At 43.4% G+C, this 26,386-nt stretch overlaps 1 protein-coding gene across 4 annotated transcripts in view; it reads right to left on the bottom strand.

Moving 5' to 3' along the window:
• Positions 1–26,386, bottom strand: part of prex2 (phosphatidylinositol-3,4,5-trisphosphate-dependent Rac exchange factor 2) — a 407,250-nt gene that overhangs the window by 21,783 nt on the left and 359,081 nt on the right. For all 4 annotated transcript variants that reach the window (XM_072254160.1, XM_072254142.1, XM_072254151.1 and 1 more), the window contains one exon: positions 12,820–12,887. In XM_072254160.1, the coding sequence (XP_072110261.1) occupies positions 12,820–12,887 (68 nt within the window). The remainder of the gene's footprint in view (positions 1–12,819; positions 12,888–26,386) is intronic.

The following is a 26,386-nucleotide window of genomic DNA, read 5'->3' on the forward strand; positions in this document are numbered from 1 at the left end:
CTGACTGGCCTGCTGAGTTCCTCCAGCATTCTGTCTGTTTGGCTTGGATTCCAGCATCTGCAGATTTTCTCTTGATTGTGGTTGTTCCATAGACGAATCTTCTAAGGCCTCCTATAATCAGGGGCGACGATGGATGTTGCTTCCTAGTTGTATGGATATGCAAGCAAGCCAGGGCTGTACAATATGGAGAGCAAGCTGTTGCCCACGCAGCAAGCTACCTTTCTCCATGCAACTAATGAAGCCAAAGGAACGGCAGTGACCAATACAGCTTAGCACCAGCAGCATCACAGCATTTACCAGTCAGCACTGGTCTCAATGTACGACTACCTTGGAGACTCCAGCTCTGCATTTTTTCCTCAGGGTTTACTCCTGATGTCTTCCCCGTGAGTGGGTATAGCCGCAAGATAGCAGAGTTTCGAGATCAGAGTTTTCCTTCCCCTGGCTGAACTGCCAACAACGGCTGATGAGCCTAACTGCCCAAAGTATCTAGTCTTAAGATGCCAGTAACCTGCCTTTGCCCCTTCTCCTGTCAGTAGAAATGGTTCTGTCAGGCTTAGTAACTAAGCCACACATGAAGGTCAGGAGTTGGACTTGGTTGTCAGAGACTACTTGAGGTGCACGACACCAGGAGAATTTAATAGCTAATGGGAGCTTATCCCCATTACCACCCCCACCGATAACAACCTAGATGTGTCGTGAAGAATATACTGACTGGCTGCATCGCAGTCTGGTATGGAAACACCAATGCCCTTGAATAGAAAATCCTACAACAAGTAGTGGATACAGCCCCGTCCATCATGGGTAAAGCCCTCCCAACCGTTGGGCATACCTACATGAAAAACTATTGCAGGAAAGCAGTATTCATCATCAGGGACCACACACTACCATGCTTTCTTCTTGCTGCTGCCATCAGAAAGAAAGTACAGGAGCCTTAGGATTCACACCACCAGGTTCAGGAATAATTACTACCTCTCAACCATCTGGCTCTTGAACCAAAAGGGAAAACTTCACTCAACTTCACTGGCCTACCTTTGAAATATTTCCACAACCTATGAACTCACTTTGAAGGACTCATCATTTCATGTTTTTGATACTTATTGCTTACTTATTTATTATTATTATTTCTTCTTTTTATATTTGCACAGTTTGTTGAATTCTTCACTTTAGTTGAACACTCTAATTCCCTCCGTCCTAATTTGGTGGGCTTTCAAAGATTCTAATATAATTATTATTTTATAGATTTATTGAATATGCCACAAGAAAATGAACCTTAGGGTTGTATATAGTGACATATACAGTACATAATTTGATATTAAATTTACTTTGAACTTTGAGGTATTGCAGTCAGGAAGGAAAATACATAAGGAGAATGAACAGATGGCTGATGAGACAGTAATTTAAAGGTTCAACAGATTTTTTTTTAAACAAATATTCCAAAGCAACAGTTTGTGTCCCCTGGTAATAGGGCTTAGTCCAGGTTACACTTCCTTTAGAGAAATAAATTAAGCAAGTGATGTTTTCTTGGATGCAGACGAGAGAAACAGAGTCCATAGCATCAGTAGGTTCAGATTGATAAGGCAGTTCAATCAACTAAATTGCTGATCTCAGAGCAGCCAAAGCAGCAGTTCTTAAATAGACTATTTGAGTGATGTGGAAGGATCAATGCTACATTATCTAATCAAGGAACTGGTTGCAGTACATGTTTTCTTGGGATTAGTTCTTTAATGAGCTGACATAACTAGGAAATGATGGACTGCAACCATTTGCCAGCTCCTTGAAATAGTCAGCTAACAAAGAGTTAGGTCCTTCAGTGCCTATCATGGATTGATAACTTGATGAGCTTGAGATGATGACCATGGAAAGGGACATTGTTAGTGTGTGTGATTGATGGTGAGACATTTCATTGTTTATTGTTTGACTGATCAGTCAATAGCTGGGGAACTTACACATCTCCACTGGGTCATATGCCTCCTTCCACTATTATACTTCAATAACTGAAGTGATTTGTGTGTGTGAATCAATAAAATTTCTCTACTCCTTTATGCATTGGGTAACCTGTACTGTTGAGAAAAAGTTAAAGCTTACAGAGCTGTGATTGGAAGAGCAGAACAGGCTGCAGACATGTCTACGCACAAAATACTCTGCAGATGCTGGGGTCAAAGCAACACTCACAACACGCTGGAGGAACTCAGCAGGTCGGGCAGTATCCGTGGAAACGATGAGTCGACGTATCGGGCCAGAACCCTTCACTCATTGTTTCCATGGATGCTGCCCAACCTGCTGAGACATGTTTACAATCTGGAGAAATTTTACACGGAAGCTCAGATCCAATAATTGCAAGAACAACTAGGCAGATCCATCCCTAATGGAAAGGCATTGCACATCTTTGCTCAAACATGCTGACATGACGTGTATTATATTAGCATTCTTTCCTGATAGGTATCAATGATGTCACATCATTACAACTTATTTTTGTACACAAATTCTCTCTTCAGTGAGAATGCATTTGAATATTGCTTAAATCTTCTGAATTGTTTGTACAAAGTGAAATTATACAATATATATCACTGGACAAATATCATAATTATCAGTGTAGATATTTTCATGCCTTTCCTACTTGAGAATTTTGTAGGTAGATTTTGAAGGCCTAACTCTACGTCATGATGTCCTTTCAGTGGTTATAAGTTAGCCACCTGGAAGGTTTCCTCGCCGTTACTTAGAATTTGTACAGATATCCTCAAAACTTGCTCAAAGTGGGCTGTCCTCAAACTGGTGGCTCTGGCCAGCTGAAGGAACAATCTGGGGTGACTAACTGTGGGGCAAAAGTAAATATGCTGCTTGAGTCACTGTGTTCTGAAGTGAATTGATGACTTCTTGGGTGGCTCCAAGCTGCACATTGTACATCTTCTCAGGGGATAGGGCAGAAAGTGGTGCAATGATCTAGAACATCATCATTTAAACCTGCAAGCTTGGGGGTGACCTAGGCGTGGTGCACCAAGCTGCAGGTGTCTGGTTTCTGCTGTCCTCCCTCTCCTCTGCAGAACAACTCATAGTGAAGAACTCAGGTGCAAGTTAGGGGCAGAAGGCTTTGACAACTGGATAGCTATCTGTTCAAGCTTGACATATCTCAACATACCAGCACATCTACATCTCTCTTGCCATTGACATGCATCATCTCTTTCTTCCTGAACAAATGTGTACTGCTCATGTGTGGTGTTCCTATTTCCTCTGGCAACAGCATGAATGGCATGCAGCTCCTCATTGAGAACTTGGCCTTTTGTCCTTGGAGCGATGGAGGATGAGAGGTGACCTGATAGAGGTGTATAAAGATGATGAGAGGCATTGGTCATCGTGTGGATAGCCGGAGGCTTTTTCCCAGGGCTGAAGTGGCTAACACAAAGTGGCATAGTTTTAAGGTGCTTGGAAATAGGTACCGAGGGGATGTCAGGGGTAAGTTTTTCACGTAGAGAGTGGTGGGTGCATGGAATGCAGTGCTGGTGATGGTGGTGAAGGCGGTTACAATAAGGTCTTTCAAGAGACTCTTAGATAGGTACATGGAGCTTAGAAAAATAGAGGGCTATTCAGTAGGGTATTTCTAGGCAGTTTCTAAAGTTGGTTACATGGTCAGCACAACATTGTGGGCCGAAGGACCTGTATTATGCTGTAGATTTCTAAATTGTATGTTCTGTACGGAGTCGTTCTTTTTGTTAGAGTTAAAATGGCGACTTTGTTATGTTAATCTGGGGAATGCGGCTTTGTTGTGTTAAACGTTGAAGAGAGTTTGCGCTAGCAGTTTGTTTTATTTTAAAGTGAGAGAGCAGCGTTCTACTAACCAATGGGTGGCTATGTATCATTTTGTTTTCGGATACCATGCTGTATGATATGACTGTAGCTGGAGTTTTGACGGGGAGTCGGAGGAGAGATGGGGAGGACGGTGGACGGGGTTTTTGACGGGGAGTCAGAGGAGAGACAAGGAGGACGGCGGACGGGTTTTTGGGGGGGAGTCGGAGGAGAGACGAAGAGGACGGCGGACGTGTGGGGGTTTTTAGCGGGGAGTCAGAGGAGAGATGGGGAGGACGGTGGATGTGCGGGGGTTTTGGTGGGGAGTCGGAGGAGAGACGGGGAGGACGGTGGACGTTGGAGGTTTTGGTGAGGAGTCGGAGGAGAGACGGGAAGGACGGTGGACGGGGTTTTTGGGGGGCAGTCGGAGGAGAGACTGAGAGGATGACGGATGTGTGGGGGTTTTTGGCGGGGAGTCAGAGGAGAGACGGGGAGGACGGTGGACGTGCGGGGGTTTTGGTGGGGAGTCGGAGGAGAGACGGGGAGGACAGTGGACGTGAGGGGGTTTTGGTGGGGAGTCGGAGGAGAGACGGGGAGGACAGTGGACGTGAGGGGGTTTTGGTGGGGAGTCGGAGGAGAGACGGGGAGGACGGTGGACGTGCAGGGGTTTTGGTGGGGAGTCGGAGGACAGATGGGGAGGACGGTGGACGGGGATTTTGGCGGGGAGTCGGAGGAGAGACGAAGAGGATGGCGGAGAGACGGGGAGTCAGAGGAGAGACGGGGAGGACGGTGGATGTGGTTTTGGGAGGGAGTTGGAGGAGAGACAGGGGGTCGGAGGAGAGACGGGGAGGACGACGGACGGGGTTTTTGACGGGGAGTCGGAGGAGAGACGGGGAGTCGGAGGGTAGACGGGGAGGACGGCGGACGGGGTTTTTGGGGGGAGTCAGAGGAGAGACGGGGAGTCAGAGGAGAGACGGGGAGTCGGTGGAAAGACGAGGAGGACAGCGGAGAGACGGGGAGGACGGTGGACAAGGTTTTGGGGGGAGTTGGAGGAGAGACGGGGAGGATGGTGAACGGGGTCTTTGGCGGGGAGTCGGAGGAGAGACGGGGAGGACGGCGGAGAGGCGGGGAGTCGGAGGAGAGACGGGGAGTCGGAGGAGAGACGGGGAGGACGGCGGACGTGCGGAGAGACTCCGGTCAATCACTCCGGGTGGTCCCGAGCCATGAGTCGACAGGATCTGGGTGGTTGTCCGGATTCGATTGAGCTCCAATGGTAGCGCGCGAAGATCTTGGACTTTGATAAGTGTTGGCGCCTTTTTTTTTCATTATTTTCCTCTGTGTATCAAATGTATATTAATGTCATAGAATTAGTAATATCTATAAAGTGTACTTGTTAAAATTTACTGGGTGTGCTGGCTGATGATTGATGTTTGGGATTGATTCGGGCTGTGACCGACCCTGAGGGGAGTGTTGAAGCAGGTGCTGGGCAGGATTTCCCCTAGACATACACGAGTCAATATAACGGAACGTTACAGTTCTATATTCAAGAGTGGCATCCGTCTGCTCCACGAGGACATTAACCTGCTCCTTGATAGCATATTGTTGGAGCCTCATTCTGCTTATGTGCTGGGTGGCGTGTGTTCACCATCCAAACCACAAGGAAACAGCATCTATCATGAAAGACCTCCATCGTGTAGGACATGCTCACTTCTCAGTATTACAGGAGCCTCGGCTCCCATACCATCTGTTTCAGGAACGGTTTTTTACCCTACGACCACCAGACTCCAGAACTTTAATCACCACTACTCTGAAAAGATAACTTCATATTCCTCCATTTTTCCTTCCTCCACTTCTTCCTGCTGTCTGAGTTCATACAGTCCCGGAAGGAAGAACTCAAGCCATCAAATAGCCACCCCTCATGAACTTCTGTCAACAAGACTCCGTCAACCCTCTGCCTCTTATACACACAGAACATCCCTTCAGGTATTTATCATTGTTATAAGGAATTCAATGTCTCAAAGTTCATCTTTATCCTTCTCCATCACAACTATAATATGCGCTGCTGCCTGACTGCCACAGGAAAGGGCTAGATAGAGTGGTTGTGGAGAGGAAATTTCCTATAGTGGGGAGTCTCAAAATAGAAGGGTGTCCCTTTCGAACAGAGATGAAGAGGAATTTCTTTTATCAGAGTCTATGGAATTCATTGCAACAGACAGCTGTGGAGGCCAAGTTATTGGGTATATTTAAAGCGAGGTTGATAAGTTCTTGATCGGCTAGGGCATCAAAGGTTACTGAGAGAAGGCAGGAGAATGGGGTTGAGAGGTATAATAAATCAGCCATGATGAAATGGTGGAGCAGACTCAATGGGCCGAATGGCCTAATTCTGATGTGTCTTACAGTTTTATGGAAATGTGCCATGATGGTGGACTTCACTTACTGACTGCAGCACTGAATTTACTGTAATCCAAGAACTATCAGGTCATGAGTTAAAGATGCTTTGTGGATGTACTGTATAATACCCCACTGCTGCTTTACACAAGCTTTTGACTAATTGCATGTTCTTATAATGGGAAGCCAATTTTACATTCGCACTATACCTTAGCACATCCAAAATATATCCAATCCATTTTCTAGGCAATAATTAAAGAAACCTGATTAAGCAAACTAATCTAAAAAGAGCAAATATTTGCAAAATACCATTGGGCACCTTATTAAATATATCAATCAGATAAAGTTATCAGGATGAAATAACGTGTCAGAACAAATTGTTGTTTTGAAATGCAAGTGAATGTAAGTGCATTTACTAAGAAAATGAGATTAGAGATGGAACAGTCATTTAAGGTTTCATAGTAAACAATCTTTCCTTTATGGTGAGAAATAATTATGGCAATTCATTAAAAAGATAGCTCACAGAAGCAAATTCACCCGCACCAAAGTAGTAACATACCACATGTAAGAAAAGAAAGTGACTTGCCTTTACATAAATACGTAACACATCATTGGGAAATCTAATCAATTAAGTGGATTTGAATTATACGCACTGTTTTAATGTAGCACAACGTGTCAGTGAAATTGTGCACAGCAAGGTCCCACATACAGATATACTGTTAAGTAGAGACACAAGACTCCGGAGGAAATAGCGGAGGTACTTAATGAATACTTTGCTTCAGTATTCACTACGGAAAAGAATATTGGCAATTGTAGGGATGACTTGCAGTGGACTGAAAAGCTTGAGCATGTAGACATTAAGGAAGAGGATGTGCTGGAGCTTTTGGAAAGTATCACGTTGGATAAGTCACAGGGACCGGACAGGATGTACCCCTAGGCTACTGTGGGAAGCAAGGGAGGAGATTGCTGAGCCTCAGGAAATGATCTTTGCATCATCAGTGAGGACGAGAGAGGTTCTGGAGGATTGGAGGGTTGTGGATGTTATTCTATTATTCAAGAAGGGGAGTAGGGGTAGCCCAGGAAATTATAGGCCAGTGAATCTTACTTCAGTGGTTGGTAAGTTGATGGAGAAAATCCTGAGAGACAGGATTTATGAACATTTGGAGAGGCATAATATGATTAGGAATAGTCAGCATGGCTTAGTCAAGGGCAGGTCGTGCCTTACGAACCTGATTGAATTTTTTGAGGATGTGACTAAACACATTGATGAAGGTAGAGCAGTAGATGTAGTGTATATGGATTTCAGCAAGGCATTTGATAAGGTACCCCATGCAAGGCTTATTGAGAAAGTAAGGAGGCATGGGATCCAAGGGGACATTGTTTTGTGGATCCAGAATTGGCTTGCCTACAGAAGACAAAGAGTAGTTGTAGGCAGGTCATATTCTGCATGGAGGCTGGTGACCAGTGGTGTGCCTCAGGGATCTGTTCTGGGACCCCTACTCTTTGTGATTTTTATAAATGACCTGGATGAGGAAGTGGAGGGATGGGTTAGTAAATTTGCTGATGACACAAAGGTTGGGGGTGTTGTGGATGATGTGGAGGGCTGTCAGTGGTTACAACAGGACATTGATAGGATGCAAAACTGTGCTGAGAAATGACAGATGGAGTTCAAATCAGATAAGTGTGAGGTAGATCATTTTGGTAAGTCAAATATGATAGCAGAATATAGCATTAATGGTAAGATTCTTGGCAGTGTGGAGGATCAGAGGGATCTTATGGTCTGAGTCCATAGGACACTCAAAGCTACTATGCAGGTTGACTCTGTGGTTAGGATTGAGTTTAAGAGCCGAGAGGTAATGTTACAGGTATATAGGACCCTGGTCAGACCCCACTTGGAGTAATGTGCTTAATTCTGGTCGCCTCACTACAGGAAGGACGTGGAAACCATAGGAAGGGTGCAAAGGAGATTTACAAGGATGTTGCCCAGATTGGGGAGCATGCCTTATTTGAATAGGTTGAGTGAACTCGGCCTTTTCTCCTTGGAGTGATGGAGGATGAGAGGTGCTTGGAAGCAGGTACAGAGGAGATGTCAGGGGTAAGTTTTTTACGCAGAGAGTGGTGAGTGTGTGGAATGGGTTGCTGGCGGCGGTGGAAGAGGCGGAAACGATAGGGTCTTTTAAGAGACTCCTGGATGGCTACATGGAGCTTAGAAAAATAGAGGGTTATGGGTGAAGCCTAGGTAGTTGTAAGAAAGGGACATGTTCGCAGAGCTTTGTGGGCCGAAGGGCCTGTATTGTGCTGTAGGTTTTCTATGTTTCTAAGACATTGCAGAGCAACAAACAACCTGCTGAAGGGTTGAGAAGGATCTATGGGAGGAAAGGAATAGTTGATGTTTTGGGTCAAAATTCTGCTTAGGGCCCTAGAGTGGAGAACTGAGATGGCTAATATAAAGTGAGGGGGAGGGAGTTTGGAGTTAGGTAGTGAGGCAGAAGTCCAAGGAGTTTAGTGGACTGAAAAAGGAGTAAGATGACAAGTAATGATGAAGGATATGTTGCAGTCATAGCAAGTCTTGGTAAGAATGTGTGGCCAAGTCGTCGGAGAGTAGTGAAAACCACATAGGGGAGCATTGAGAGTGGGTCTCACAGAACTTCCATTGGATATGGAATGAAACTTCCTTCAAAGTCGGTGTGCTTTGAAGAGACTCACAGTGGAGTGGTATAATGAAGACACAAGAGACAACAGATGCTGGAATCGGGAGCAGTGAACAATCTGTTCGAGGAACTCAGTGGACAGGCAGTATTTAGAAGATCCCCAGCAAATTGTTCTTTGCTTCAAGGAACACCAACTGCAAAGAAGTGTTCCTCTTCTCTCCAATGGATATTTTGTGAGACCCTCTCCTACAGACCCTCTGTGGTCTCCACTGCTCTTCAACTCTTTGGCATGTTCTTACAAGACTTGCTACCTCAGCCACGTATCTTTCCTCAATACTTGCCACCTTTCACCGTCTCCAATCTCACCATTTCCCTTTTCTTCTTTATATGGCCATCTCACCTCTTTGCTGTCATTCCTGATGGAGGCTTTCGATCCAAGAATTCCTTTCCTTCCACAATTACTGCTCAACTTGCTGAGTTCTTCTAACAGATTGTTAGTTACGTTATTAGATATTCTGTTTATCTTTAGTGATGCTGGGTTAGGGATACAGGTTGACTGGATATTTGGAGAACATCCCCGCTCTCATTTGAATGAATGTTGGGATGTTCCGTCGGGCACTGGACGCTCGGAGAGATTCAGCGGGGGACGGGCGCCTGGCGCTTGGCCGGGGGCCTTGATCGGGTGGTCGATGACTTGGGCCGGCTCCCCCACCGGACTTGGTCTGGTGAGGAGGGTGTGAGGACACTCAGCAGGACTGAAAAAAATAAGACCTGACAAAGGGTGGATGAGCTCCTTGTGAGCCAACGGCCATCTTCCGTGGAAGAGATTAAAGCCTCACCACGTATCTACGAATCGTATGCTATGCACCTAGTTAGGAGAGACATGATGAAGTTGGGCGCTGCACCGTGTGCCTGGACCTGCCCAAGGCCTCCGCCTAAGGAAGGGCTGAGCTCAAAGAAGTGGCCGCGGCTGGAGGCCGACACGGCCTCGGGCTCGAGTTTGGCGGGGCGGCGGCGGGCGGTGCCAAGGCAGCCAGTGAGAACAAACTGAAGGAGAGGCTGTACTCGGTGCTGTCGTAAGATCAAAGAAGATGGAGGTGCATAGCCGCCAACCCCAGATTCGGGACAGCACCCAAACTGACTGACTGACTGGGATGTTTGCAGTTTACAGTTACTGTTCTATAGATGTGCTAAGTACGTCCACATAAAAAGAGTCAATGGGTTCTGTGTGGTGACATGTATGTACTCTGATAACAAATTTAACTTTGAACTTTGATTTTTAATTTCCACCTGAGAAGACCAAACAGGCCTTGGTTTAAAATTGCATACAACAGATAACACCACTTCCTCAGTATTACAAAGGGGGTATCAACTTGATCAAATTTTTGGCATGTGGGTTTAACCAATGTCCTTCTGACTGAAAAACAAGTAGAACAAGAATATAAGCATATAGCATGAGAAACAACCAACCCTCAAAATGAATCATTAAAGCCAAAATATAATTTTCCTTGTGCAGGTTGTATGAATTGTGATGAAAATATTATCAAGGAATCTGCTAGAAAAGTTTTGACTTAAAGTTGTAGAATCTGTAACACTCAAGGAAACTGACAGTATTTAATTTACTTTCATCGGGCTTTCAAACAAAGGTAATTGTAAACAACATGAGTACATGCCTATTTCTTGACAAGTACATGTGTGTATTTTCCACTCCAAGATAGATGGGAAAGGAACTGAGGGATCTGACAAATCTAGCTGTTGAAAAAGAATCAAAACTTTAGCCTACTGAGCGATGTCAGCATTTTTGCTGTTATATCAGATTTCAGGCAATTTAAAGTATTTTGTATTCAGTCCAAAGATGATTACCATGAAATAATCTGCCAGATTGCTTTGGGATGAACTTCATTTTATCTAAGATTTTGAAGAACAGGTGCAATGAAGCATTATGATGATAACTGGTCCCAGAGAAGCAACGTTTTGCAATATTTAGAAGGTATTGACTAAAAGAACTAGGAGTCCCTTTTCAAATGTCAATTTGCAAAAATATCTGAGTGCTCTGCTGCTTGCTAACTTCGAACTGGACAGTTTTATGTAACTACTCTAAGAAATAATAAATCTTTATCATTTTCTGTACAAAATATTCAAAGTAAACTTATTATCAAAGTACATAAATGTCACTGTATTCTTCCCCAAGATTCATTTTCTTATGGGCATTCATAGAAATAGCAAGAAAGACAATAGAATGAATGAAAAACCACACACAACAGAGACGTACAAACAACCAGTGTACAAAAGACAACAAACAGTGCAAATGCAAAAAGAAAAGAAAATATAAATAATAATAAATAAGTAAACAAGAAATATCATGAATGAATAAATGAAAGTTGTAGACTCCTTAAATGTGAGTCCATGGGTTGTGGAATCAGTTCAGTGTTGGGGTGGGTGAACTTATCCCCTCTGGTTCAAGAGCCAGATGGTTGAAGGGTAATAACCATTCCAGAGCCTGATAGTGTGGGACTTGAGGCTCCTGTACCTCTTTCCTGATGGCAGAGGTAAGAAAAGAGCATAGCTTGGATAGTGGACGTCCTTAATGATAGATGCTGCCCCCTGCAACAGTGCTCAATGGTGGGAAAAGCTTTACCTGTGATGGACTAGGCTATATCTACTACTTTTTGTAGTTTTTTTTCCTTTCAAGGGCATTGGTGTCCCATACCAGGCCATGATCTAACCAATTAGTATACTTTCCACTGTGTATCTCTAAAAGTTTGTCAAAGTTGTAGCTGACATACTGAATCTGCAAAGAGTTCTAAGAAAGTAGATAAGGGGTCTCTATCTCTGGAGACAGCTTATCTACTGATGTCTATTACAAACCTACGGATGCTCACAGCTACCTGCACTATATCACTTCCCACCCCGTTAGTTATAAAAATGCCATCCCCTTCTCTCAATTCCTCCGTCTCTATTGCATCTGCTCTCAGGATGAGACTTTTCATTCCATAACAAAGGAGATGTCCTCCTTCTTCAAAGAAAGAGGCTTCCCTTCCTCCACCATCAAGCTTGCCCTCAAATGCATCTCTTCCTGTGGAATTTGTTGCCATAAGAGGCTGTGGAGGCCAAGCCATTGGGTGTATTTAAGGCAGAGATAGATAGGTTCTTGATTAGCCAGGGCATCGAAGGGCATGGGGTGAAAGCAGGGTAGTGGGGATGACTGGATGAAGTGGATCAGCCTACGATTGAAAGGCAGAGCAAACTTGATGGGCCAAATGGCCTACTTCTGCTCCTAAATCTTATGGTCTTATGGTCTTAATTTAAGGCTGTAGATTCAGCCCACCAATGTGCAAAAGACAACAAACAGTGCAAATGCAAAAACAAAAGAAAATATAAATAATAATAAATAAGCAAGAAATATCACCATATTTCTTGCTGCACCATATATCAAGAACTCGTTTTTACAGTAATCCATTTTATTTTCCTCTTGTGGCCCCCTCATTGGCTCATAAGCAAACTTGGCTCATCAGCCGGTTCTGCTAACAGCCAGGTGACTCAGTGCTGAGAAGGCCACCTTTCATAAACAGCAGACGCCTGGGGTCAGTATGATTAGAGGTTCAAGCAAACAGGAATGCTGCGATGTTCCGATTAAAGAAACCTCAGTTTGAACAAATGCTGTGTAAATCCCGTGTCGGGCAGCAGGGCTTCTTATCTCGAACCAAAACCAAAACATTCTACTAGCAGGACACACTGGTTTTGCAGAAACTGCTAAAATGAAATATCTACAGCAAAGCAGTAGAAATCTTAACCAGGGCATTACACTCTCAGTCCCACCAATTCCCACTGACAGCCTTGGAAGAAAAAATGGAGAGTGACGGTTTCCAATGAAGGGTGGGTGACTAGTTAACACAAATACCTATTTCAACAAATCAGCACAAGTGATCATTTGCATTTTTACAGTTCAGTATCTAGGTTATGGAGTAATAGGAAATAAACAATGAATTGTTTCAGTTACCTTGGAGCAGACTGGGGTGTTCGGTCCCTCACTCCAAGATTCTTAGCGGAGTTCTGCACTCTAGCTCCCTGAAATGAAACAAAGGCTTCTTACTGGTGCATAATGCTAGTTCAACTGTTTTAATGCACGTTTTGGAAGAAACTACAGTGATAAAAATACACAGTGACATTACCTTTACACATTGACAATGTATAAAAGCTGGAGTACAGAGTTTCACAGACAGTGGCAGACTAATTGATTCCTTCAGGGAATTGATAATTTACTCACTTGGAGAATACATCAATAAATAGTGCATTACGGGTAGAAAAGTTAATTTATACAACACACACAAAAAATGCTGGTGAACGCAGCAGGCCAGGTAGCATCTATAGGCACAGTCAACGTTTCGGGCCGAGACCTTTCTTCAGGACTGGACCTCTTCCTATAGATGCTGCCTGGCCTGCTGTGTTCACCAGCACTTTTTGTGTGTGTTGCTTGAATTTCCATCATCTGCAGATTTCCTCGTGTTAAAGTTAATTTATATACCATTTTACCATAAATTACACAAACATATCATGGCATCTAATGTATAGTTAATAACTTTGAATTGCAGTGGCTATTGTCAGGCAGGAAAACACAGCAGCCATTTTGTGCATCACAAAACCAGAGTTACATGATTGATCATTTAATTTGTTGCTGCCCCAGATGAGTGAGAGTGGAGAAATGAGGAAGGTCTTATAGTTTCTCGTTAGGCAAGGTTAAAGGATCTTTAAATTTCCACAAGATTACTGGGGCATGGCAAATAAAACTTTGGCTTTACACCTCATCTGAAAATTGGTATCTACAACGTCAAAGAGTTGTGCACTGAAGTTTAAGTGTAAATCATACAAATGGTTTGGAATATCCCCCAAATGAGAATGAAGAAATTAACTTCTGTCATTTCCAATTCAGATACCACTGCAACTTTGCTCAAAGGAACGAGTAGAACAAGAAGCAAGCAGTCTGCTGAGTATTAGAAGTAAGAGCCAATAGCTCTGACAGTTTTGCAAGGTTTTAGTTCAACATTTTTAAGCGTTTGAATTTTATTAAAAATATTGATATTATAACAATTTTTAATGTTTACCTTATGGTTCTGCAAATAGAAATGGATTCTGTTCTGTTCCTCAAAAAAAAGTATATTGGAAAGTTGCTGATTTACGTTAAAATACAATTTAATAGAATTCAGTAGTCTTTGTATGGTTAATTTATATAACTGTTACAGTGAGATGCTTATTTAACTATCACATTCGCAAATTATATGTGCTATTTAAGGAAATATATTCCATGTAAAGTAGGTAGAATAATAATTAAATACTTATGACTCCTATTACTTTTCATTAAAATTTCATGTTCATTTCTTAGCTATTAAAAATTAATTTAATTAATATAATAGTTTTTAAAAATAATACTTATTCATATATTGAATCTATTTTGGTCCTCAGAAATTTAGACTTTTGCACTGTGTATGTATGTGTATATATATCACTTTATATTTTGGTGTTAGTTAATGTCTTAAGAAATGAAAAGAGATTTCCTGCCGAAGGATCTAGGTCCTGAAACGTCGACTGTGCTTCTCTTTTCCATGGTGCTGCCTGAGTTCCTCCAGCATTTTGTGTGTGTTGCTTAGATTTCCAGCATCTGCAGATATCTGCAGATTATTCTCTTGTTAGATATTTCTAATTAGTGCAATATACAATGTTTTGTCAAATGCATTTTTCAGAGTTAAATGCAAAATAGTCAGGGAAATGTAATCAATAAATCTAGCAATATGATGAATTGTGACATTTGATACCGCCTTTAAGTTTGACAAGCAAGTTAATGCAGTAGTAAAAGCCAGTTTTTTCCAGCTTCGTACTATTGCCAAAATCAAGTTGTTTCTCTCTTTCAGAGATCTCTAGAAAGTCATCCATACCCTTATATCCTCCCGCTTGGACTACTCCAACTCCCTATATATTGGAATTAGTCAGTCGTCCCTGTCCCGCCTGCAACTGGTCCAGATCACCGCAGCCAGGATCCTGACAGGTGCCCGGAAAAGGGTCCATATCCTGGCCTCTCTCCACTGGCTACCAGTATGGTTTAGAATTGATTTTAATGTTTTCCTGTTTGTTTATTAAGCCCTAAGTGGGCTGGCCCCCTCCTATCTAACCCCTTATTCTATTTCCAGGTCCCTCAGGTCGGCTGACTTGGGGCTCCTGGCTGTCCCGCAATCTAAATTTAAGTTCAGGGGTGACAGCCCTTTGCTGTTGTAGCCCCTAGACTGTGGAACAGCATTCCCCTCCCTATCAGATCTGCCCTCTCCATTGACTCTTTTAAGTCCAGGCTCAAAACTTACCTTTATTCACTAGCGTTTGAATCTTCCTGATGCGACTGATTTTTGGCTTCTGCCTAGGCTTATGTGTTGCTTATTTTGTGTCTACAAGCTGTGTACCTTGTTGTTTATATCTGTTTTTTTTTGTATTTGTGATTTTAGCTACCTGTTATGCTTTGTACAGCACTTTGGTCAACATGGGTTGTTTTTAAATGTGCTTTATAAATAAATTTGTCTTGACTTGGCTTGACTTGAAAATTGGAATTGAAGTGTTTTTGTTTCGCTTCAAATAGCTCTTATTCAGCAAAAATGTTGACTAAATTGAAATGCTAATAAGCCTACTATTCTGTCTGTGGAATATCATTATGTTTTCATGTCTGCTTTGAAAGGAAAGAATGTCCAGTGCAAGGCTGAAGAATTCTTGGTTTCCTTGGTCCCATCATAAGTGCACAATGTGGCAGATCAGTATGCAAAGAAATCAACTGAAACTTTTTCTACATGTATTATCAGATGCAATAATAAACTGGTGTATCATTTTGAAATCTTTGGTAAAATTTACAGTATGTCAAAATTACTAATATAAACCAATGCATAAACTGAAATGCTATTTGTCAGGAAAAGTTAGAAAGTAATTTTAAATCACCTTGCTGAAATTAGACTTGAAAGTAGATATATCATCAAAATATGTATACCATATACCGTACAACCTTGAGATTAATTTTTTTGCAGACAGCCACAAAACAAAGAATCCACGAAAAACCAAAGACTGACAAACACCTGATGTGCAAATGAATACAAATCGTGCAGATAATAAAGTCACCAAATGATACTGAGAACTTGAGCTGCAGATTCCCTGAAAGTGGGTCCACAGGCTGCACAGTGAGGCAGCGCTGAGGTGAATGAAGTCAGTCCAAGAGCCCAGTGGCTGCAGGGCAACAACTACAATATGGTCTGGTTCCAATCACCTTTGTTAGTATTTTTAAACTCAGCTGTTAAATGAATCTCACCCACAACTGCTATATAGCATGGTTTTCCATGAGATACGCGTTCATGCTCATGTCAATTTATTGATGTATGTTTAAAAAGAATCTAAAAATGTCACCTTGTGTCCAGTTCATAATTCTCTGTTAAAAGATCACATAGTTCATATTTACACTAAACTAAAGTATCTGTAGCAATCTGTTAGACATCTGTGAAGCCATTGTAAGAGTGTGAATCAGGCAACATAAGGTCAGCCAACCAAATTTTCATCATTTTTCTGCGTGATGCAGTAGCATTACACTGCTTACTTTTTAACTTGTGTCATAAATGCACCTTATTATTTGTTAGTTTATTTGTGCTAATATTACATTATGTATTATGTGTGTGACTTGTTCTGTACTGTGTTATGCACCTTGGTCTGATGGTGAACTAGAAGGAGCTGTTCCTTATATTTTGAGTGTGTGTCTTCAGGCTTCAGTACCTCCTCCTTGATGGTGGCAATGAGGGGTGGGCATGTTCTGGGTGACGGGGGTCATTAATGTTGGATGTCACCCCTTTGAAGGTGTCCTTGATGCTGGAGAGGCTACTGCCCGTGTGCGAGCTGGCTGAGTTTACAACTTCCTGCAGCTTTTTCCGATCTTGTTCAGCAGCCTCTCCATACCAGATGGTTATGCAACCAGTTAGAATGCTCTCCACGATACATTTGTAGAAATTTACTTGACCTTGGTGACAAACCAATTCTCCTCAAACTCCGAATGAAATATAGCCGCTGTCATGCCTTCTTTGTAATTACATGACTATGTTGGGCCCATAATAGATCTGCAAACATGTTGAAAGCCAGGAAGTTGAAATTGCTCACCCTTTTCATTTTTGATCCATCGATGAGAACTGCTGTGTGTTCCCTTAACTTCCCCCTGCTGAAGTCCACAATAAATTGCTTGCTCTTACTGACACTGAGTGTAAGGTTATTGCTGCCACACCACTCAGATCTATCTCGCTCCTGTACGCCTCCTTGTCACCACCTGAAATTCTCCCAACAATAGTTGTGTCATCGGCAAATTTATATTGCAGATGGCATTTCAGCTGTGCCTAGCCACACAGTCATTTGGCGGTACACATCTATATAGATGAATGACATAAACTGAACTTGGACTTGAAATCTTTTGTCTTTAACATTACAGACTCTCCCATAGCTCTAAGCCAGTGGTTCCCCAATTTCTTTGGATTATCGCCTCCTTGACTCCCAGACCACATCCCCAGCACACCCCTTTCCCTTTCCAGTCATTACATAACAACTGAAAGAATTTTCATTTATGAAGCACAGTGAAAGAGAATAGAAACTGCAGATTTAAAGTAGTGACAAATAATTCCAAATATTATTCAAATCTATTTAAAGCTATAAATAAAATTATTTCTTTATTTAATTAATTACAGTAAAAACAAATTTCAACAACAATTTTAGAATGTACATTACTAGTCCAGCTATTTACTACTTCATTGCTTTTGCCCTTTTCAATGAGATAGATTGGCTTGGACCAGCTTCTCAACATCAGGCTGAAAGTCACTCAGAAGAAGTCTCAGATCACCATGTTCAGTAATTTGCAGTCTGTTTCATTGCCTTGAAAAAAGTTGGGCAACTGCACTGAAACTGTGCTTCACTAAGTATGATATTGGAAAGGCAATACAGAGTTCCTTGACTTCCTCCTCAGTGCAGAATAGCTCGCAGAGATTTCTTTCTGCAACCAAAAGTCCTGATATGATTTTTTGAGCCTCAATTTCAGCTCAAAGTCAATTTGTAGCAAGATCACTACTTCCTCCATCCTTCCTGTTAATCCTTTAACACACATGTTCGGGAATTGATACACAATCTGAAATTTGGATTGAGAGCAGATTCTGAAACCTGTCTGACATGAGACAACAGCTCACCCAGGTGGGCAGAATAATGGCATTTGCTTGCTGAACCCAGGACAAATCTCCTGAAATGATAGCACCAAGAAATTTAAAGTTGCTGAGCCTTCCCACCTCTGATCCCCTGGTGAGAACTAGCTCACGTACCTCCAGTTTCCTCCTCTTGAAGTCAATATTCAGGTTTTTGGTTTTGTTGACACTCAACAAGAGGTTGTTGTTGTGGCACCATTCAGCTAGATTTTCAACCTCTCTCCTAGATGCTGATTTGTCACCACCTTTGATCCTGCCGCCAACAGTAGCGTCATCAGCAAACTTGAATATGGCAATGGAGCTGTACTTAGACTCACAGTCATAAGCATAACGTGACTGGAGCAGTTGTCTAAGCACACAGCCTTGTGACGCGCCTGTGCTGCTGATGATTGTGGGGGAGATGTTGTTGCCAATCCAAACTGACTGTGTCATCTGCAAGTGATGAAATTGAGGAACCAGTTGCACAAGGAAGCATTGAGGCCTAGGTCCTGGAACTTATCTTGGAGTTTTAAGGGGATGATAGCGTTGAATGCAAAGCTGTAGTTAATGGAGAGCATCCTGATGTATGCATCTTCACTGCCCAGTTGTTTCAGGGTTGAGTGCAGAGCCAAAAAATGACCAATTGTGATGGTAGGCAAACTGGAGTGGATCCAGGTCACTCCTTCGGTTGGAGTTGATGTGCTTCATCACCAACCTCCCAATGCCTGTGATCGCATAGATGTAAGTGTTACTGAGTGATAGTCAATGAGGCGAGGTACCCTGACTGAGCCAGATACTTTCCACTGGTTCACCCTCCTGAAGGATGCTCTCACGCCGGCCTCGTGTTGTGGGAGTTTGTGAAGATGCCTCCATGTTCTGTCGGTCAAAGTGAGCACTGAGCTCATCTGGAAGCCAAACCTTATTGTCACATGGTCACTTGGCTTCTCTCTGTAAGACTTTGAAGGAAATGAAGCTAAACTGCCCAAGGGGGAAGAGATACAATTCTGCAGATTCTGGAAATCTTGAGCAATGCGCCCAAGAGGTTGGGGGAACTCTGCAGATCAGGCATTTTTGTCCTGATGAAGGGTTCCGGCCTGAAACATCAATTGTTTATTTTCTTCCATAGGTGCTGCTTGACTTGCTGAGCTCCTCCAGCATTTTGTGTGTGTTGCCCAAGTGGGGAGAATTCAGATTGCTGGGAATCTGGGGAAAAAAGGGTCAGTTAAAGTGGGATGGATTCCATCATGAGGAAAACTAAGCCTGGATTTTCCTGAAGCAGGTCCAACCTAAGGAGTGAGAACCTGCGCATGCAGGGCAGTCCACTGTCCATACATCCCACAGAGATGCAAAGACAGCTGGCAACGCTGGCTCATTCTGAATTCCACATTTATCTGAAAAATATAGGAATTCAGCATGCTATTTGAAAATATACAAATTGTGAATTGCTCACTGGCTGTCCCACTTTCTTTTACCCATTCCATCCATTGAACTGAATAATTAGTATGCATTGTGACGAGAATACACATAAATTAAGATGTTAGCTGGCCTGGGCTGGCACCAGTGGGATCAGCAGTTGGTCTGCAACCTGTCTTCAGGAGAAAGAGAGATATGGAAAACAATGGAGCAGCATTTGGAGATGTGTAATGAAGGGGAAGGAGAGCTGTCAAGATCGGCTCCCCCTTTGAACCCTGGACTGTTTGAAGTGATGGACAGGCGATACCCCAGCAGGGGGATAAAAAAGGGACAGGTTCGCAACACACACGACACCCCGAGGTAACGAGACCCTGGAAGCGGTGCGTCTCCCACAAGTCAGTGGGAAGTTTTGGACGGCTGGTCGCGGGACAAGCCATAGACGCACAGGGTGGAAAGGCACGATCGGCGGGAACCTGGTGTGTGTCCACCCTTGCCTGGGTGCCAGTTCACCGCAGAGAAACGATCGTATCTGGAAACGGAGGGGTCACAGTCGGTGACCTCAGATGACATCACAAAGGGCTCGCACGAAAGCTGACTGAGAAGAATGTCGAAGGTCTGTGTGGAAGCCATTTGAATATTCGTTCGTTTTGCTCTCTCTCTCCTTCCCCCCACTGTCCATCTCTCACGGCAGCGATTACTGCGAACTCAACTGAACTAAATTGAACTGAACTTTGCGTCGCTTTGAAACTGGTCATTTACCCCTAGACAACGATAGAGCTTGATTGATCCTGTTATCTTAATTCTGTGTACATGTGTGTTTGTCATTGCTGAACTATTGTATTTATTATCCTTTTGATTACTGTTTTGCTTGTTTCTTTAATAAAACTTTCTTAGTTCTAGTAATCCAGACTCCAACTGAGTGATCCATTTCTGCTGGTTTGGCAACCCAGTTACTGGGTACGTAACAGCATTCAGCAAGCAGATTTTGTGGGACAGAAGCCCATAGTCCATGGTTTGTTTAACATTGGCACAGAGTCAGGAAATCACTGCAACAACCTCAAAGAAAGTTCAAGTTTCCTACATTCATATGAGATTCCTAACCTTCCTAGTGGTTACCTGGGGAAATGCCAGCAAATACAAAGGCAAATACCTTAAAAATCTAGACCATAATATAATTGTGAAAATTTATATAATCATATAAAGAGAGAGGAACAGAAGTAAATGTCAATTCAACAGGGACAAAGATAAGAGAAAGCATAATGGGAAATAGTGTATGACTGAAATGCTAAACAAATATTTTGCATTGGTCTGCACTGCAAAAAGTAGATTAAATATAACATAACTGGAAGGCCTAATGACAGCAAGAAACAGAAAATCAATAATATCATGAAAATAGAAACTGCTAGAGAAATTAATTAAACATAACTAGGCAAATCCTCTGAGCCTGACATCTGCATCTCAATGTTTTAAAAGAGGTAATCGCAGACACAGCTTTTATACTTCATGTTAACTTCCAATATTCTCTTATTTCTGGATTAAAGCAGCAGATTAGAAATTAGCAAATGTAATGGCAAAAGTAAAAAGAGGAAGAGAAAATTATAAACTGCCTGATATCTATTGCTGCAAAATGTTGTAATTTTATCATTTAAGGACCTAGTAACTGGAACTTAGACAATCACAACATAATTCTGCAGATGACATTGTTCAATAAAAGAGATTTGACAAATCGAATAGAGCTTTCGAGAATGTAATACGTGTGGAAGGCAGTGGATGTAAAATATTTGGATATTAAAAAATCAGATCAAACACTGTTACATGAAGATTTCATGAGGATGGAGGTTAATAAATACAGGTGAAACACCCTAGTTTCCTTGGCTGCATAATCTAGGGATGACACTCTCAAATCCCACCAAACTCGTGAGATTGAGGTGGCTTTTCCCACCCCACACCCCGGTTTGTGTGGATGCTGTGTAATTTGCTACCCTGTTACAAATTAGTGCCAGGAAATAACAGGCAGTGCAGTGCCTATGATTAAAGAAATTATATTTATGAATCTTAACTTAAATAAAGAGTTAGTAAAGAATAACAAAAAGAAAAGGGCCCATTCTAATTAAACAGTCAAATACGCACAAGTTGGACTTCCCTGTCACTCACACACTGGACCCTCGGTCAGCGTGAACACCCACACCACCTTCCGAACATCATTCGCAATCCATCTCAAACAAACAGGTCTCCCACTGGATCATATATGGCGGCACATGTGTATCGCGAGGCTCAGTGTCTTACCAGATTTCGAAAAATGGTGTTAATTTATCTGCTTGTTTCAGCGTGTTCGCTCGATTCGGCTACACGAACTACACTTACAGCAAGCAGTCACTTTTGTACATTAACTATCGATGCACCAACAGAAGTTTTGGATTATCCATTCAACTTCGACCAACTACCTCCAGAGTTAGTAAGGACCACGGACTCGCATTCAACTCGCTCCGACCAGAAGGGCCTGGCGCCAGCGTCAAGACCGTAAACAAAGACGGGGGAAGCGTAGAGGTTTGTGTGCTAGGCCAAGGCTAAATCCACACAGACCAGCGCTACCTAGCATCTTCCTCGCCAAGGTTCAGTCTCTGACGAACAAGCTGGACGAACTGACTTGAACCCTCACACAAAGAAGGCTTATGAATTGCAATGTCATGTGTTTTTACAGAGACTTGGCTAAACAGTGATGTCCCAAACAACCTGGTGGAACTGGAAGGGCGCACGGTCTTCAGGGCTGACAGAACTGCAACAGCGACAGGTAAAAGTAGGGGAGGTGGTTTATGCATCTACGTGAATTGATCACGGTGTACTAACTCTACCATTGCTGACACTTATTGCTCTGCTGATCTGGAATACCTGCTTATTAAGTGCAGACCTTTTTATCAAACACGAGAGTTTACATGCATCATTGCTGTTGCAGTTTATGTACCGCCGGATGCTAATGCTAAAGTAGCCATGAAAGACCTCAGTGTCACTATTAGCAAGCTGCAGACATTGCATCCAGACGGAGCCTTTATTGTCGCTGGGGACTTTAGTCATTGTAACCTACGTACCGTACTTCCAAGATTTTACCAAAACGTATCATACACCCAAGGGGAAATAAAACCTTAGGTCATGTCTACACAAATGTGGCTGATGCTTACAAAGCCACTACCCTCCCCCACCTGGGACAGTCCGACCATTTTTTATTGTTTTTGCTTCCCAAGTATAGCCCGGTCATTAAACGTTTGAAACCCACAATGAAGAATATTAAGGTCTGGCTGGAGGGTGCTGACCCTGCTCTTCAGCACCAATTCCAGCACACAGACTGGAGCATGTTTGCTGCCCATGCCACCACAGACTCTCAGATTAATATTGACTTATATACCAACTCTGTCCTTGAGCACATCAACAAGTGTGTAGATAGAGTGACAACAAATAAAAGTTTTCCCCAATCAGAAACCATGGATGAACAGAGAAGTTCACCTCCTGCTCAAAGTCAGAGATTCAGCCTTCAGGTCTGCAGACCGGGAGGCTTACTGCTCAGCCAGGGCCAACCTGAGGAGGGGAATCTCTCAGACTAAACACATATACAAACAGAGAATCGAGGAGCATTTCAACTCCTCAGACCCCCGGTGCATGTGGCATGGCATACAGGTCATTACAGACTTCAAACCACATAGTACTGTGTCCCCTTCCAGCTCTGCTTCCCTCACTGATGAGCTCAATTACTTCTACGCTCGCTTTGACCAAGAGAACAAGGAGATCACCCTCAAAGCAGATCTCCCACCTGGTGAACTGCCTCACAACAGGAATTCTGCAGATGCTGGAAATTCAAGCAACACACATCAAAGTTGCTGGTGAACGCAGCAGGCCAGGCAGCATCTTTAGGAAGAGGTACAGTTGACGTTTCAGGCCGAGACCCTTCGTCAGGACTAACTGAAGGAAGAGTGAGTAAGGGATTTGAAAGTTGGAGGGGGAGGGGGAGATCCAAAATGATAGGAGAAGACAGAAGGGGGAGGGATGGAGCCAAGAACTGGACAGGTGATTGGCAAAGGGGATATTAGAGGATCATGGGACAGGAGGTCCGGGGAGAAAGACAAGGGGGGGGGAACCCAGGGGATGGGCAAGGGGTATAGTCAGAGGGACAGAGAGAGAAAAAGGAGAGTGAGAGAAAGAATGTGTGTATACAAATAAATAACGGATGGGGTACGAGGGGGAGGTGGGACAGTAGCGGAAGTTAGAGAAGTCGATGTTCATGCCATCAGGTTGGAGGCTACCCAGGCGGAATATAAGGTGTTGTTCCTCCAACCTGAGTGTGACTTCATCTTTACAGTAGAGGAGGCCATGGATGGACATGTCAGAATGGGAATGGGATGTGGAATTAAAATGTGTGTTCACTGGAGATTCTTTCTCTCACTCTCCTTTTTCTCCCTCTGTCCCTCTGACTATACCCCTTGCCCATCCTCTGGGTCCCCCCCCCCCCACCGCTTGTCTTTCTCCCTGGACCTCCTGTCCCATGATCCTCTCATATCCCCTTTGCCAATCACCTGTCCAGCTCTTGGCTCCATCCCCCCCTCCTCCTGTCTTCTCCTATCATCCTGGATCTCCCCCTCCCCCTCCCACTTTCAAATCTCTTACTAACTCTTCCTTCAGTTAGTTCTGACGAAGGGTCTCGGCCTGAAACGTCGACTGTACCTCTTCCTAGAGATGCTGCCTGGCCTGCTGCGTTCACCAGCAACTTTGATATGTGGTGAATTGCCTCTCTCACTTTCCACCTCTGATGTTTGCACCACCCTGAGCAGGGTGAATGTACGGAAGGCAGCTGGTCCGAATGGAATAGCTGGCCATGTGCTCAGAGTCTATGCAGGGCAGTTGGCTGGGGTCTTCACGGACATGTTTAATCTGTCCCTGGCCCAGGCAGTTGTCCCCACAAGCTTCAAGATCGCCACCATCGTGCCAGTGCCGAAGCATTCCACTGCCACGGGCCTGAATGACTTCCATCCAGTTCCACTCACCCCCATCATTGCGAAGTGCTTTGAGAAACTGGTTCTATCACATCTGAAATCCTGTCTGCCCACTACCTTGGACCCCCATCAATTTGCCTATTGCACCAGCAGGTCAACAGAGGACGCCATCTCCACGACACTTCACTCTGCCCTGACCCACCTGGACAGCCCCAACTCTTATGTCAGAATGCTGTTCATTGACTTTAGTTCGGCATTCAATACTGTGATCCCCTCCAAGCTGATCACCAAACTTCGCCAGCTTGGTATCTGCTCATCCCTCTGCAATCAGACCTTGGACTTTCTGACTAACAGGCCCCAATCAGTTAAGTTAGACAACCTTTCCTCCTCCACTCTCACCCTGAACACCGGCGTGCCTCAAGGCTGTGTGCTGAGCCCTCTTTCTGTACTCCCTTTTCACCTATGACTGTGTTCCTGTACATGGTTTTAACTCCATAATCAATTTCACAGACGACACCACGGTGGTTGGCCTGATCAGAGGGGATGACGAGATGGCCTACGGGGACGGGGTCCAGCATCTGGCCGCATGGTGTGCCGACAACAACCTGGCCTTAACACCCAGAAGACCAAGGTGATCATTGTGGACTTCAGGCATGCTAGGAGCCACACTCACATCCCCATCTACATCAATGGAGCTGTAGTGGAGTGTGTATCAAGATTCAAATTCCTTGGTGTCCACATTTCTGAGGATCTCACCTGGTCCCTGAACTCCGCCATCCTGATCAAAAAGGCGCAATAGCACCTTTATTTCCTGCAGAGCATCAAGAAAGCTTACCTCTGTCCCAGGATACCTACGGACTTTTACCGCTGTAGCATTGAGAGCATACTCACCAACTGCATCTTAGTGTGGTATGGCAATTGTCCTGTATCGGACCGCAAAGCACTCCAGCGTGTGGTGAAAACTGCCCAACAGATTATTGGCACCCAATTGCCCACCATTGAGAACATCTACCATAAATGCTGCCTGGACAGGGCGAAAAGCATTATCAAGGATGCATCTCACCCTAACCACAGACTTTTTACTCTCCTCCCATCTGGTAGGTGCTACAGGAGCCTCCACTCCTGCACCAGTAGGCTCAGGAAAAGCTTCTTCCCTGAGGCTGTGACCCTGTTGAACCTCACATCACAGCGCTAAGCAGTATTGCACCCATATTGTACTGTCTCAGTACTTTTATATTTGTGTGCTGTAGCACTTAATTTTTATTCACAGTTATTTTGTAAATAACTCTATTCTTTGCATTTCTGGTTAGATGTTATCTGCATTTCATTGGCTTTGTATCTGTACTCAGCATAATGACAATAAAGTTGAATCTAATCTAATCTAATCATATGCTGTAACTGTTTCTCTCCAGCATCTTCCTCTTCATCTCCTGCTGAACAAAAGCCACAAGCCCAACCTTAGTATCCCTCACCAGAGAAACCTCCCCTTAATCCGACCATCCTAATTAGATGGCACATAATTCTCCTCATCTCTGATCTTCAACTATAACCCAAACAGGCTGAAAACAGAACTGACTGCTCTTACAGAACTGCTAAATGAAATACATACAGCATAACAGTAAAAATATGAACCAAGGCATTACACAGGACTATTCAGGTATCCAATCAAAACTAACAGCAGAGGCAAGAAATATCAGATTGTTAATAGTAATGGATATGTTAAGTAATATAATAATAATAATGTGTTGTATTCACTGACATCTGAATTTGGCTGAAGATGACCCAGATGGATCAGAGAAAACCTCAAGAATTTTTGAGCTGGTCCTGTTGTGTACCTGTCATTAGATTCACTACTTTAGTGACAGGAATGACCAGAAAACATGGCATTTATTATCAGTAAGAATTTGTTTCAGCAGGAAGATAATGACAGAATTGTGCTATTTTATTTGAG

This window comes from Mobula birostris, chromosome 1 (assembly GCF_030028105.1).
Source record: "Mobula birostris isolate sMobBir1 chromosome 1, sMobBir1.hap1, whole genome shotgun sequence".
In the NCBI taxonomy this organism is placed as follows: domain Eukaryota; kingdom Metazoa; phylum Chordata; class Chondrichthyes; order Myliobatiformes; family Myliobatidae; genus Mobula; species Mobula birostris.